At 33.3% G+C, this 15,764-nt stretch overlaps 1 protein-coding gene and 1 long non-coding RNA gene across 11 annotated transcripts in view; both read left to right on the top strand.

Annotated features, from left to right (window-relative positions):
* The window catches only part of LOC127529615 (uncharacterized), a 487,131-nt gene that overhangs the window by 193,565 nt on the left and 277,802 nt on the right, over positions 1-15,764 (top strand). The gene's annotated exons all lie outside the window — the stretch shown is intronic.
* The window catches only part of tnrc18 (trinucleotide repeat containing 18), a 143,936-nt gene that overhangs the window by 38,894 nt on the left and 89,278 nt on the right, over positions 1-15,764 (top strand). For all 7 annotated transcript variants that reach the window (XM_051933759.1, XM_051933763.1, XM_051933758.1 and 4 more), the window contains exon 3: positions 12,361-12,537. In XM_051933759.1, coding sequence (XP_051789719.1) covers positions 12,361-12,537 — 177 coding nt within the window. The remainder of the gene's footprint in view (positions 1-12,360; positions 12,538-15,764) is intronic.

Raw genomic sequence — 15,764 nt, 5'->3', positions numbered from 1 at the left:
GAAATTGCTGGATGTATGAATCCTATAGAACAGGGTTCCTCAAGCTTTACCTGTTGTGATGGTCAAATAAGTGCTGGCAGATAGGCGAAGACATTTCTGTTGGTCCTCAGTGTGACTGCCTGTCTGGTTGTTTGCGTGCGCCAGGACGAACTGGAGTGGACTGGCTGGGTCATGTCCGGTTCGGTCCAATCCAGTCTGACCGGCCCGCGCAGTGTGAAAATAACCCAGGAGCGTGTTTGGAAAGTTGTATTTAGATAATGTTTTTCAAACATAAAATTATAATAAACCTGTTGAGTGCATGGTAAGATATTTTTTTTTAAATAAAAACTGTGGCAATATCTCACGTAATATATACAAATATGTTAAATATTATGTGTAGTATGCTTGTAATGACTTTGTCACTGTGTTATTAGTGCTTCCTCAACCCTTGTAAAAGTGAGAGAGTGAGAGACAGGGTGGTAATCGACACTTTTAATCTGTGGGTTCACCAGGTGGCCTCGTGGACTTTTTATTTGAAGTGGCTCGTTTTACCACGGAGGAAGACCCCGTGTGCTGACTAGACCGTCCAGGTTATACTTTTCCTTTCTCTCTCCTTCCATTTGCTTTGCTTTGTTTTTTAATATGGTTTTCTTGGGAAGGTGTCAGAAGTAATTTCCTTTCTCCGCGGGGGATAGCGCAAAGTCGCACCAACTCGCGGCAGTTTATTTCCTTTTTTTCTGTTTCGCCGTGTACAACCAGCGGGTCTCTTGAAAGATTGTGTCCAGGATTTTCCTCGATGGCCTCTACGGGCTTGTAGAAGAAGAATGGGCATGTTGAGATTTTTTTTAGCCTTCTTGCTAGTGTCGGTAATGGTAGCTTATTATGGACTGAGTATGTGTAACTCTTGGATAGCCTTCTTGTAATTCCCGAATTCTCCTGTTTTTATTTTTTCCCCCTCTTGTTCCATTATAACAATGAGCATCATACGGCCTGATTTGTGCCTGCGAAGAAGGAAGAATATCTCCATTGATGTTTATTTTATTTGACGCCCTAATCGAGTACATGGTGCTTTACGAGGCACGAGAGAGAGAATGATAAGAATTAAAGATGCATAGTTATGCGGCAGATACAAACTTAAAAACAGTGAGAAAATATGCATTAGTGCATTCCTGATTACTAGTAAAAACTAAAAGGAAACAAGAACAAGTAGATTCTTAAACTTTACCTGGTAACGCTTTCTGTAGCAGTTTGTGTGCATTGGGTATTTTCTAAAGCTGTTTTGTAATTTACCCTTTTAACTGACAGTGAACTGTACTGCTGTTTTTAAATTAGTTTATGTTCAGTTTTAGAACAGTGAAGTGTCAGCTTTGCAGAATTAAATACAGGCATGATTAAAATTCCTGGTCATTTGTGGTAGACAAAGAATACAATTTATATATTCATAGAAACAATTAAAATGTATACTGATTTGTAACAAATATAATTGATTACTTTCTAATTGCACAGTCCCTCATTGGTATTCCCCTACATTTTAAATACTACATTGTATTGTGCAAGTTCAAAACATTTGTGTTGTAGGTTAAATGACGTTTCCAGAAATCTGTTTTAATTCACTATCATTGCAGAAGTTTGCCTATGACCTAAAAATCATGTTATTTGTAAAAAATGTTATATGTCCGACTAATGTAGTGCTTCAGTAGTTTGTTTTTAAGATGTTTGTGTTACCACATGACTTAGACTATAAAGGAAATTTTTCCTAACAGTTTTAGGGTTTTCAAAATTAATTATTCCTTTTGGAGCCAGCGGGATTACCATCATGTTTAAATATGCGCATATTTTTCCCCCATTGCTTTGTGTGTGTGTGTGTGTGTGTGTTTTTTTTTTTTTTAATATTCCTCTTGCATCACTGATTTTGTTCTCTTCATTTTTGTGTAATCATCTTATTTTTTTGTTTGTTTTATTTTTGACTCTTGCCAGTCTGCCTACATTAAGCAGTGAAAAAGAATAAAAAAGTAAAACTTGTCTAGATGTTCAGTATACTCAATTTTATCAAACTTACATTTATTTTCTAAAGTAAATAATTTCACAACATTTGGCTTTTAATATTTTATTTAATATAATGTTATGTATCTGCTACCATCATTTCCCTTTGTCTTAGCTTTAAATTTGCAATATATTTGTAGTAGTTTGATTTGAGGCTTAATGTTCCATACCTGCTGTAGATTGAACTGTTCCTGTATTTGCATTGTTTTTTTATTATTGACCTTAATTTGATTCCTGTACAAAAAAATCTTCCTTTTAAGAAAAAGATCAGATTTCTTTTTAATTTTTTCATTTTATATCTCAATAGCAATAATATTACTCCAAAAAACGAGTGAAATAATCTTGACAAATTTTGTTTATTCAGAACATTTTGTAGCCCTTGTTACCTCTCATTCACAGTTAAGAATCAAATAACTAATCTTAGTGATTTAAAGTTGATGGCCATAACAGATGTAGCACTATTATACTTGAACAGTTGAGATTTATAATTTGTAATTGAAGAATCCAGCCAGTGTTTTGTACTAGCTATCAAACCCAAATCCTCAGCTATCTAACTCCTTTTGTTTATCCTTCCAGTTATTTCAAGTAAATCTTTGAGGTTTAGAGGTGTAACATGTCCAAGATTATTGGTTTACTGTTTTTTTTTTTATTCCTGTAATTCTTGGTTGTATGCAGAAACCATTTTTCAGTTTTGTTTCTTTGTTTTTTTTTTAGCAAATTAATTGAAAATGTATAGTTTTTATTTTCACACTTGTTAATGCCAAAAGCTTCTTTCTTTAGAACCTCAATATGATTGTAAAGGAAAGGTGTATTTACTTATCTCTTTAGTTTTATGAGGTTGTCAGGCAGATGTTACTTTTGACTTCCATCACACCTGTATTATGATGGTAATTTTTCTTTTGTTCATGATTAGTTGTGCTTCTGGATGAGTGGCAGGGACATGGCTAAACAAATTTAAAGCCAGATTTAAGGTGCACTGATTGCAGTGTTTATGGAAGTAACAATTTAAAGAATGTTTGTGAGAAATGCTCGGGGAATGGTAGAGATAATGAGACTATAATCATGGCAAGATTAAGGCCTTTGGAAAACAGTGTGTCTGAGTGTTAGAGTTGAGGGTAAACTTTAAATACAGTTTGGTCAAAGATCACTCATCTTGTGATGGTTTAATATTAAAAAATAACTCTTATTGGTTACTTTAAGGATAAACATGTAGGAGCCAAGCAGTGCCTGGATTGGTAGATGATTTCTGCAGTGATTACATGTTAGCCATTAAAATGATTTTTAAATTGCTGCATCCCTTGATAGTGGTAATTAGTCATTTTATTGCAATTTAGGCTATGGCGAAAGCAGTTAAGAAGAAAATATTTAAATGTACTATACATGGAAATAAATTTCCTTTGTGTATCCGTTTGTTTTTAATATATGCAGCATTGACTGTCAATAGATAATGAAACATTTTTTAATTCTTTTATGTGGTAATTGGTATTTGTAAGGTTTGCTTTGCTTTATGACAGTTTGTAATTTTAGGTAGTGGCAGTTTAGCTTATTTTAGAACCACTGGTACTAGAAAATGGATTCTCCATCTTGGTTGATGTAAACAAACCACTTTTTCTTTATACAACCAAGCATATGTTTATATTAAAAAATGGAGACGTTTACAAGTGAAGGAATTTTGTTTTCATTCTGCACTGTCACTTTAAGAAAGATGATTTAGTTTTGTGGTGCAAGTCATGTGAACTTTCACACCAGATGGACCATTTCAGATAAAAGTTTACAACAAAAGCCATATCAAACACGTTAAGTACAGTGTGTCAGTATAAGCTATTATGAGTTATTGAGCGAGTCAAAGTGTATAATATTGCTTCACCTTATCAATAACTGAAGTTTTTTTGTTAAATTGCGAAAACATATTGAAAGTTAAATGTAAACACAGATTTGTAAATGAACTTTCTATGCAACAAAGCACTTATACATTGATTTTTAAAGTAACTTTTAAATTGTTTTTTGTTAATTGAAGAACTTTTTGTATCCTGTTTTATCATTTTTAAAGACTAGGGGGCTTTGCCCCCGCTCACTTCGCCCGCCAACCCCCCTCCCCCTGCTCGCTTTGCTTGCCAAACAGCCCACCCCCCCGACCTGCGTTACGCTCCAGCCACTTCATGTCTCAGCCACTCACGTTGTGAAGAGGGGGGCTGAACGCACCCCAAGGAGATGCGGTCACTTTTCCAAAACCCCCTCTTAAACGGTGATACAATGGGAAACAAATATTTTTTTTTTTTTTATAAACCTCCTCTTTGCTTGATCATCTGCTGGCTTGCTGCTGCTGCCATACCACGTGATCTGCATCTCGTGCGGTGCACTTCTGTTATATCGCCTATCTCCATATATTCGATCTCTTTTCACTTTTACCTTTTCATCAATATCGCATTGAATTTTGATTCCGTGTTTGGAATTACATCATGACAACGCAACGTATAACTGCCTGTGAGTGAATATCATTTCTTTCTCTCTACAAGAAATGTGTCTGACAATAGCATTCACACAAATGAGAAATAATTTCTCTTGCGGTATTTAACTTTCACCAAACAACAAATCTTTTAATTCTCGCGGATATGCCTCCTCATTGGGAAGAAACACTACTTTTTTTTTCCCTGATGAAAACACGAATTATACGATCTACAAGTCTCTGACTTAAAGTTTAAATCCGAACAATATATTCAATCTCTTTTCGCTGTCCTGTTATTTCACAGAGTAATAATTTCCGTTTGTTTGTTTCTTTGTGACATTCTACTTTGTCATCTACTGTTTGTTTTATTTCCGGCCCCGGACGTGGTTAAATCTCTTGCCACAGACTTGTCTTGCGGGACATGAAAGTGTGTCTCTGAGAAAATCACATCTCGTCTCCTTCCAACCTTCTAAGATTTTTTTTTTTATAATAGAGAGAAATGACTTTAGTGACATGAAAGATTTTTTTTTAATTAGGGGATTTTTTAGTATTCTACTGATTTTCCCATTGTATATCAATGATTAACATTGCTTTTATTACACTTAACAGTAATATATCTGTAACAGGCACAGGTATTTTGGAGCATAGTGTATAAGTTTGTTATTGTAACACGTTTGGAGGTATTGTAGGACAGTAGTTTTCAATAACTGTACAAAATGCCCTATTGTATTCCTTGGGTTCCAATTTGTGCTCTATGAAACTTAATCTAACAATGGAGAATGCTCTTAATTGGAATTCATCTACTTAAAGTATGCATATTCTGTCATGTGCTATATGTAATCTGCAAACAGCTATGTCCCCTTGTACTTTTGATCAGAATCACACAGAATAGCCACTTTTCAAGACATATCATGCGGATTGAGGTAACTGTATGCCATAAACGAATTTGTTACAGCTCCACACTACCATACGTACATCAGTGTCGCAACTCTAAGAAGTACATCAGTTCAGGGAAAAATAAGACTAAAATAAAGAAGATGTTGACTTGAGCATTGAGTGGAGCATATAGAGAAGGTTAAGAACAGGATTTTATTTTCTATTGCAAAGAAAGAAGGTGTAGTTTTGTGGACTTCTGCCCGTTTCCAATATTTTATAAATATTTTCAGCCCAGCAATAGAACTAAATGTTAGGTAGTGCCATATCATCATCTGCTTTAGATCTGCATAGAGTTGTGTTTTAGCTGTTTAGTCTTTTTAAGTTCCAGATAAATTTATATTACAGTTGAGTTTGACTTACTTAATAAGGATATGGTGCTCTATAGAAGGATTTACTGAAAAAGATATAAGAGCCTTGGGGGGATATTCATTTTGACAGTATTAACTTTCCTGCCTAAAGTAATGTAGAGGGAGGACCAGCTATTATAATTTTGGAAGTACAATCTAAGCAATCAAACAAGATGCTGTTTAAAAACATCTGTTTGTTTACTTATAATCATTATCCTTAAATATTGAAATTGTTGTGATACAATAAGCTAAAATTTAACCACCATGGTCTGACATACCAGAGAATTCCCTGATAAAGTACAATTTTATTCAAGTAAGTTAATTCTGAATCCAGAGATCTTATGAAATTCCCCAAGCAGGTTTAATACAAGCGACATTAAGGAATGTGTGTGTTACACACAAATCACCACATTATTGGGATAAAGAGAGATTTTCAGTTCATACCTTTTCCCTTATGAAGTCTGTGTTTACTGTTATTTTCTTACCACTTCCATAAGATTTAATGCATTAATAAATTAATGTGCAGAAAGTACCTTTTGATATCATGCTGTTACTCCTTGTCAAAGCTTTTTATATGTTGAAACAATAGCAGTATCTCTGATGGCAGTAATGCAATGTCTGGTAAAAAATTATTTTATGCAGTTTAGAAAGGTGATTAGTCAATGGGCCTGAAAACATGAGATAAACGTGCTTAAAACATGCCTACATTTGCCAGTTTTTTGACCTTGCTCAAGTCAGCTGTCCTACTTTTGTTGTAATGTCAGTGTTTGACATTCTCAAGTTTAAATAACAACCTGTTCATTAACAATTTGTGAGCCCTTCTTGAGTAGAAAACAGAGGGGTATAAAATGCTTTAAATGTATTATTTAATTCAAAACGAAATGAAATATAATGTTAACTTTGTCAAACTTACATACTACAGTTCGTAGCAGTGTTTAAGTTTCAATGTGGCATTTTGGTATCATTGTTTATTACTTAAGTTGGTAAGCATTTGTTAGAATTGGTAATATATTGTTACAGGGGCACCAAGGTTGTTTCATTTTCTTCAGTAATGTGTTGACAACTGCTTTTAACTTGAAGTTGACATTGCTGTGATATTTTAATAACCAATGAACAGAATATCCTGCTTGTAGTTTTCCAGTATCTTATTTTATGTGCAATTTATAATCGGGTAATTTTAGAATAGTGATCTTGTAATTATGGACACCCTCCAAAACACTTTGTTTTTCTTTCTTGCTTTCTTCCTCTTTTACAAGTGCAGGCATGGTACACTGTGTAAAAGAAAATTTACAATGAGTAACTAATTTTGCTTTTTTGTCCCCTTTTTATTTGCACATTTTTCCTTCAGTTTAACATAAATCTTGGTAACAATAAAGAAAATAACTCAAGCTAATGGAAAACAAATAAATTATGTTGTACAAAGAGGTATAGGCTATAGAGTGTGCTTAACATTCTTAGAGTGCTGAAATAGAACATACTGTTTGGTGATAACATAGTTGCAGTTAACCTCATTAATACTATATCTTTTTTACATTGTAAATGACTATTTATATATGTATTGTATTTATATTTATTCTGGCACTTGTGCAGGATTCATGAAGCCTGATAACTCTTTCATCATTAGCCATGCTCAGTTTGCAATCAAATAAAGAAAATTGCTGTGCTGCCCCCACCCCAGTGCTTGGTTCACTTTCATTATTTAACTGTTGTCTGGTGTCCTGTAAAACTCATGCCCAACATAAATAGATAACTCAGCCAGAATTTCAGAAATGAAAGCATGTAACAAATGTTGATTGTTATATACACACTGAGGCATTGTGCCTTTCTGGGCAAAGTTTATACTGATGTCTGCAGATGTGTTTGACCTCTTAAGCGTGAAGTCCTGCTACTAACTCTGTTCCTAATTCTCTTTTTCATTGTTTATCTTCCTCCATGCTACTTCTGTGACTGCAAAGTGCAAACTCTAATAGCATCATGAAGGATTGGAGGATTGGAAGGTTAGAAAAGGACTGTAGGAGAGCTACTAGACTTAATCTGTAGACTGTGGGGTATGAGCTTTAAGGAAACTGAAAAATTTTAGAATATTGCATTTTTACAATCCATGTTTAGACTGCAAATTTATTATCAAAAAATAATTATTTGTTAATGAAAAATCAAGTCAACAACCAATATGTGCTACTTGCATTTACAGTTTGACCACACCTTTTAATATTTGGTTGAGACACATTTTACTGGAGTAAAAGCCTTTATTTTGGTGTCTCTCAACTTTCAATAGTGATTAGGAATGGCGTACATTCCTAATATGTTTTGGTATTATTTTCCTCCAGCTGATGGACCAGCATTTTTAAATTATTTCATAGTTTCTTATTGAGGTTGGGACCTTGACTAGTCCACTTAAAGATATTTGCAATTTTAGTTATGTCGGTGGTGTTTTGGCCTTTTTGCTTGAAATCATTACGTAATGAAAGGGTAATCTTCCAAGCTTCAGAATGAAGCATGCTCTTTTGCACTTATTTTTAGTATTGTACTTAATTTGTCCTCTTTCAGCTTTAACAAATTTATAGACTCCACTTTAATGAGGAATCTCTTCAGAGCATTATGGTATTGCCACCATACTACCAGGCTTGCACCATGTAACACAGTGCAGTGGAAGTATGGCCAAAATTCAGTCTCATGCTTATCTGACCTCAGATGCTATAGTGAAAAGATTAATTTTGTTATCTTCAGTAAAGGGTGACATACATAATTTAAAATTGTGAAGGAAGTGGGCTGTCATTATTTTGAAATCTGTTCTTTAGAAAGAATATGAGGATATTGGTGAAAGTTAATTAAGAATGCATTTGCATGAATTTTAAAATGTATTTTTGCAGTTGGAGGACAACATACATTATGCCTGGAATAAGGCATCAGGTATTATATTTAAAAGCAACTCCCTGGAGACCTTCAACTTTTGACAATGTTTTGGAACAGAAGCCATCATATTGCTACAGTAGTTAGTACTGTTATCTCATGACTAGGGTTGTCACAATGGCAAAATTTCAAACTTCGATATTATACTGAGAAAAGTATTTAAATTGAATATTGTTTTCAATACATTATACAGTATATAATGTAACTCAATAAAAAATATTTAAATTATAATTCTGTACGAATTAAAATCTTAACATTGATGGAAGCAAACAATGGAACATTTAGTCATTTAATGCAAATACTTCAAATACTGCAGTCTTTTGTAAAAGGTAAGCAAAGGTTTGTAAACCATTAAAAGCTAAGAAGTTTAAATCTGGTCAGCAGTCTTTTTTTAAATTGATGAAAATTAATAGTGCTACCAAGGTAGTACAAAGAAATGTTACAAACCTTGTTAAATGTGAATTGAATAAATATTGAAATCTTTTTTTAAACTATAAACATAAAAAAATTAAACATTCAAGTGAAAAAGTACATTAATACAGTCTTTTGTGAACAGGAACTGTGTGTTAACTTTTCTGTACAATTATCACTTAAGCTTTGCATAAGTGCAAACTGTGCACAGTGCATTTCTGTGTGAAAAACATTTTCTCTTCGTATCTTCCAAATTTTGTGCAGTAAAGATTAGCAGGTCAGCATGCTCTTTTGTGATGTCATGGCGTGCTTATGTTGGGCTGCAAATGAGTCTTGATGTACTAAATACATGCTCTGAAGCACAGCTTGAAGTTTTATGAGGACATGGAGGAGTAGATTAATTCAATTGAGTACTGAAAAGTTATAGCACCTTACATTTATGTAGTAAATGTCATGAAACATAATTTTAAATTCCCACATCATAAAAGAAAGTAATGCTCTATGGCAGCAGACCTTGCGATGAAGGTTTAAAAAATGAGAGTGAGTGACGAATCCTGTTGCCTAACTTGCCTCCGAGTTTACACTTATTAATGTTTCTGTAATTTAGAAATAAGATACTTCTCAATTTCTTTTGTATTGACGCCCTTGCAAATCTGGCATATAGGCTTGCATGTAGTGTATCTTGTGGTTTTCCATCCACATTTGCCACAAAGACAGAGTGTTTCCAGAACCCACTCTGGAGGGAATGGAAACAGGGCTACAACTCCAGCTATGGTGAACTGGAAATGCATTCATAATGTACGAATTAAATCGAAACCATGAAAAATGAGTATCAAAGTAATTTAAAATGTTAAAATAGATACCTATCAATATTTATAAACTTTTGACAAATTTACTCATTACTAGCAATTCCTAGGTTTAAATCCTGTCCCGGACATTTTGTGTGGTGTTTTCAACAAGACCTTTCCTATATCTGACTTCCTCCAATGTACTAAAGACCTGTATGTTAGGCTAATGAATTACTCGAAATCAGATCTGGCATGAATAAAAGTATGTACATAAGTGTTCCATGTGAAGGAATAGTTCACTGTCCAGAGTTGTTTGCTGCCTTGCACCTAAGATGGATTAGTCGCAGGCCCTGGTGACCTTTATCTGGATTAAGAGGGTTATGAATACATACAGTACATGAATAAGAGACAGTAGACTGTACTGGCTTGAATGGACTATTGTCTTCAACCATGTTCCTATGTTCTGCTGTGTTTAGTCTTAACATTCTCTCATTTTCTTTATCTCTCTCAATCTCCCATTTAATCAGACATTTTTCTAATCCTATATAGTTACATTTTTCCTCCTCTCCTCCTTTTTCTTATTCTCTAATAGAATCTAAAAAAGGTTGCAGTATGTTTAATATTTGTTTATTACATAAAATAAGCATAGTCTTTTTACCATTTTTGTTAGTTGTAAGTTGTATGTTAGTATAGTTTAACTGTGGAATGCATGCAAGTATTTCCCTATTTTAGTTCACCTCTTTCCTTGCTTGTGAAATGTGTATGTTTTACAAGGAAGGAAGCACTTTATGCAACTCGAAAGATGTACAGATTTTTTAGAGTAGTTGGCAAAAGAGGAAAGGAAAACCAAATTTTCATCTGAAATATTGAAGCTGTCAGCCATGTATTAGAATAGGGGTTTTCAAACTCTGTCCTGGGGATCCACTGTGGCTGCAGGTTTTTGTTCCAGCCAGATTCATAATGTGTGATAAATGATAACACTGATCTCAATTAATTAGCTGGTATTTTTTTCTACCTTATTCTACATTCAGAAAAAGGACAGCAGCATGATTTTTACATATATAAGACATTTAGAAATATTTCTGTTTTTGCTATAGATTTAAATGCTTAACTTTCTTTCATTGATTTCATTATATTTTGCCCTTTCTCTGTGCAGTTCGCTCCCTTCATTTTATCTTAATAATGACAATTAAAAACTAGCAGAGCAGATACCCAGGCAAACAACTTTGAATTGTGAAAGGCTGCAACTACTTTAGTGTCAGACCCACTAATTAGCAAATAATGGATTAAACAATTAGAACACCTGAAAAAGTAGAAAGAAAATATTGTTAAAAACAAAAAGTACACCATTCCCATGTAACTGCTTAGTACATTTTATTTATTTATTTTTTACCAAACTTAGTTTTCTAATTTCTATATTGTTCCCAAAACACAGAATGTGGTAAATAACACATCATTTAAATAGTACAGGAGTCTGATTAAAAATGGAAACTGGTTGGAACAAAAACCTGCAGCCACAGTGGGTCCTCAGGACTGAGTCTGAAAACCCCTGTATTAGAGTAAAACTACACAAGCATAGATAAGACTTTCTGTATATATGGACTTGCTGTGCCTGCTACAGTAGATTTCAGACAAGATACTGAGATTGCCATGTCAGTATCAACCCTTGAAGTCTGTTTTATTTTTTTTATTGCTTTAAAAGGCTTAGAAAGTAATACATTAAATCATTTAAGAAGTACTTGTATACACGCAGCCTCTGTGAAAAGTGTTTGTAAATATCTTTTTTGTTATTTTGAAATTGTCATGCTGAACTTGTATTCAGTGTCAGTCTTCTCTTGTTCCCTTTTTTTAAAAATATATTCAACTTTGTTCCCGGTCAGCACTGTTGTAACTTAACATGTTTCTTTAAAGGCCAAAAAACAAAAAGCACACAAAAACACATCTGAACTCTTTTGTCACTTTGTTGCACAAGCCAATTCTGCTGACTTGCACGCAGTTAAGAGTGAAGAAACCAAAATAAGAGCCTTTTGAGCTTTTTGTTTTGGCAAGATAATGGTTCTTATAAGTATACACATTAAAAGCTACCACAGCAGGAGGAAGCAATTATGACTGTCCCCACTCCCCTGTGCAAAAAATGAAAAATGATCTAATAAATAACATGATGTCTGCAGAATAACAAATGGACTACTGATTATGTAAGGAAAACATTTTAATTATATGTACAATGTAAAAATTTGTTTTCTGTAACTGTGTTTAAAGACAAAAGTGGTGACAAATATTGATAGAAATGTAAATTCTCACTTTTAATCAGGGATGCGAGAGGTCAGAACCTATTTGTGAGCATTGTTGACAATGCAGAAACCAACCTGGACAGGACTACAGCCTATCAAAACAGGACATTAAAGTTATTAGGCAGGCACATGTTTACAATATACTGTATTTGTCTCTTTATTTATTTTAAATGATATTTTCCCTAAATACTTTATCTAATTTGCTTTAGGTGATGCCTTTCCTGGGAGCTCTAGTACTTTTCTTAGTGGTTATGTTGGAAGCGGGTTAGGAAGCTCCTCAGCACCCCAGGGCACCCCCTCTTCACTCCCAGCTGATGCATCATTCAGAGCGCCCACTCCTTCCAATCTCCAAATGGCACATCTGTGGGCTTCTCACCCACATGAAGGTAACCAGTTTTGACAATTCTTTTGACACTCTTTTGTCTTAATTTTCTAACACTATAATTTTTACATTTTAATTGTAAAGTATAGCTTTTTTCATTTGTCATAAATTATAATTAGTCATTTTTTAATTGTATGTGAATTGTTAATGTGCGTCAGAGATGGTGTGTTTTTTTTTTTTTTGTTTTTTTACACAGTTTGTTATACATGCAAAAGATGGTAGTTGAATGTTTTCTTCCTCCTTTATGGAATGTAGTCCAATTGGCATATTAAACTGCAATAGGTAAATTAGACTAGAAGTTGGAACAACAAGTCTCAATGGATTCCTGAAAAGTATTTTTCAGAAAGATACTTGAGTTAATGTATAGTATGTGTGGACAGGCTAAAATCAATTTTAGGAGGAAGTAATGTTTCAAATGAATTGTTACAAGAATATTTTTGCAATGTTTTCCATTATTGCTTCTTAATATTAAACGGTCTCTGTATTAGTAAAATATTCTTTGTTGTGATATGCATGTGTATATAAGTTATTTTTATTTCTTGTTTTTAATGTGTAAATAAATATAGAATGCCATATATCCTATTCTTCCATGCTTTCTTGAAACTAATTCATCATTGATACAAAAACTGGGATACAGTACTCGGCTTTACTATCTGTCATCTCATAATTTTTTAAATTGGTTGATTTAAAGTGCAGAATAATATTCAGAATAATATACGGTATAAAAGAAAATAAAGTTATTTTCATAATTATAACCCATCATATTAATTTCTTCTGTAATGTTACATATTCTCACACATTGATTAATTTAATTGACATTGGCAGTTAAACATTTCTTAAATTTGCATACACTTACAGTTTAGAATCATTTTTAATCATGAATTGCACTACAGCTTGTTTTGCTGTTCAAAATATACATTTACTCTATACAGTTTTTTAGCAGTGTACCAGCTAGACAGTCTTATTTTTTGAAGTGTAATTGTAAATATAGATTACCATTTTAATTAAACAGTACTTGTTTCTGACCAAAAGTAATACTGTATGAAACAAATAATAAACACAGTACAAGCCCCTAAAAAAGCTGTTCATAAAAAGTTTCTCAAAAAGATACACGACTAACGTGCTTAACAAATCTACAAGTACAATGAATAATATTTGCTTCTAAGCTAACAAGCCTATATGTTACTAAGCAGCAATTTCAAATTCTTCTGTATCTTTTCAATTTCTAAATGAAAATGTGAGCTGCTGTACTAAACATAGGCATTTGCTCACTTTCTAAACTCAGACAAGCAGTGTCCGTTTTAGTTAAAAGACAAAATAAAAAGGTCTAAATTCATTAAAGTTGGTTTTCCTGACATTTGTCTAATTATACTGGATGACTCATACAATTCCTTTTTCTTAGTATATTACTCCACTTTCTTTACTGTAAAGGGCAATATTCCAGTTTTCTGTCTGCCTTGCTGCTCTCTGTTTACAGGAAGTTCACAGCCAAAAAAAAGACCTATGCACTAACTAACCTACAGTAATACCTCAAGTAAAACAGCAGTACAACTAAATTACTGTAAAGCTTAAAAAAGCAGATGCAGAAAAAATAGGTTTTGTGATCAGCCAGTTCACTCATAATTACAAAAGCTAAGAAAGAAAATTGGAGACTAATGTTAGATACAGAATAATACTTTGTTTTAGGTCTCTTTTAGGCTGTAATTACTCTAGTTAAAACACCAGAGTGCTGGGTTAGGTTGGACTGGACTGGGCTGGGTTGAGGGGGAGTTTTTGTCAATTTTTTGTTTTGTGGTTTTAATTTAATTTTCTGTTTGAGATGGGATTTTATCACACTGCTACTGTATTTTGTTATTCAAAAGTTTTTTGATCTTTTTTGGTTAAGGAAATAAATTTTGCTCCCAAAAAATAATTATAAAAGTTGCATTTGCCAAAAACAATGCGGTAGAATGAGTAGATGATGCTAAAGTGAGCTTTTTATCTGCAGTACATGAAACATTTTTATGCTACACTGCAACTGCCAAACCAGATTCTGAAAAAACGAAGACTAGAATCCTTCTGCACAATCAGTGTACCGGGGAATATTGGTGTTTTGACATAATGTTAGTAACTTTTGATTCCTAAAGTCACTATAATGTTTCATTCATTGCACAGTGACAATAGTTTGGTAATATAACAGGATGCTGAGAAGTAAAGTATAATAGGAGAGAGTAAGAGTCACTATGATTGCCAAGCTTCTGTTTTATGAATAGCCCAATGAGCTGCTCTAATAAGAACATACCAGATTAGAAACAAAAATAAGCCCATTTATTGGTTGGGGTATAATATCTCATTCATTGGCTATCATGGCCTATCACATAATCTCCGCATTGCAGAGGTGTGCACTTAGACAATAAAAAATTTAAAGAATAGCAAGTAAAGATATTATAAAGAGGTAAATATTTCTTGTATCCGAGCATATCTAAAGTGCTTCAACAAATCAGAAGGTCAAATCACTGGCAAGTTTCAACTGTTATTGAGTAACTAAGAAAAATGAGATGTGACTAAACAGGTATTGAAAGAGGAGATGCAGGTCTTCAATTCAAAAGGCCACTTTTATTTAAACACACTTACCAGTCATTTATGGGAAGATTTTCTGGAAGTGGTTTGTTTATCAATAGTCTAAGAAAAATGTTTGAGTTTAGTCTATTTTTTTAACTAATTTCAAAAGTGAGAAACAAATATGTAAAATTGATACAATGGCCCATAACATCTAACCTAAGCTCTGGGTTAATCTCACAAGTTTCTTGTTTGCACTTTGTGTTGTGGATTTTTATTATTTGCAGTTTGTGAAGTTGCTTGAATCTGTGTATTATATTAAACTTAACCCAGTCTCTGTTATACAAAATGTGTGACTGTTTCTGGTACTCTTATAAATTTTCTGCTGTGGAATTGTACACAGTTTGTGAACCATGTTTTGTGATTGCAAATGCAAGTATGTTGTATATGGGCATGTTTTTCTAAGAAGCCGAAATTAAAACTTTGTCATCTGTAGTATTTTATTTATAAATGGTTTTATACTGAAACTGGAAAAGCTGGTTCCAAAATTATTTGATGGTAAGATAACATAAAAGTTGTAGTCATATTTCATTTTGAAATGATGTGATGGAAATATAATCTTGTTCTTCTCATGTTTGGTGTGTTGTGTTATGGGGAGAATATTGTTTTTATATTTGCCAAAATATTTGTACT

This window comes from Erpetoichthys calabaricus, chromosome 11 (genome assembly GCF_900747795.2).
Source record: "Erpetoichthys calabaricus chromosome 11, fErpCal1.3, whole genome shotgun sequence".
In the NCBI taxonomy this organism is placed as follows: domain Eukaryota; kingdom Metazoa; phylum Chordata; class Cladistia; order Polypteriformes; family Polypteridae; genus Erpetoichthys; species Erpetoichthys calabaricus.
Note: the sequence above shows the minus strand (reverse complement) of the source record. Positions and strands in the feature narration are given on the sequence as shown.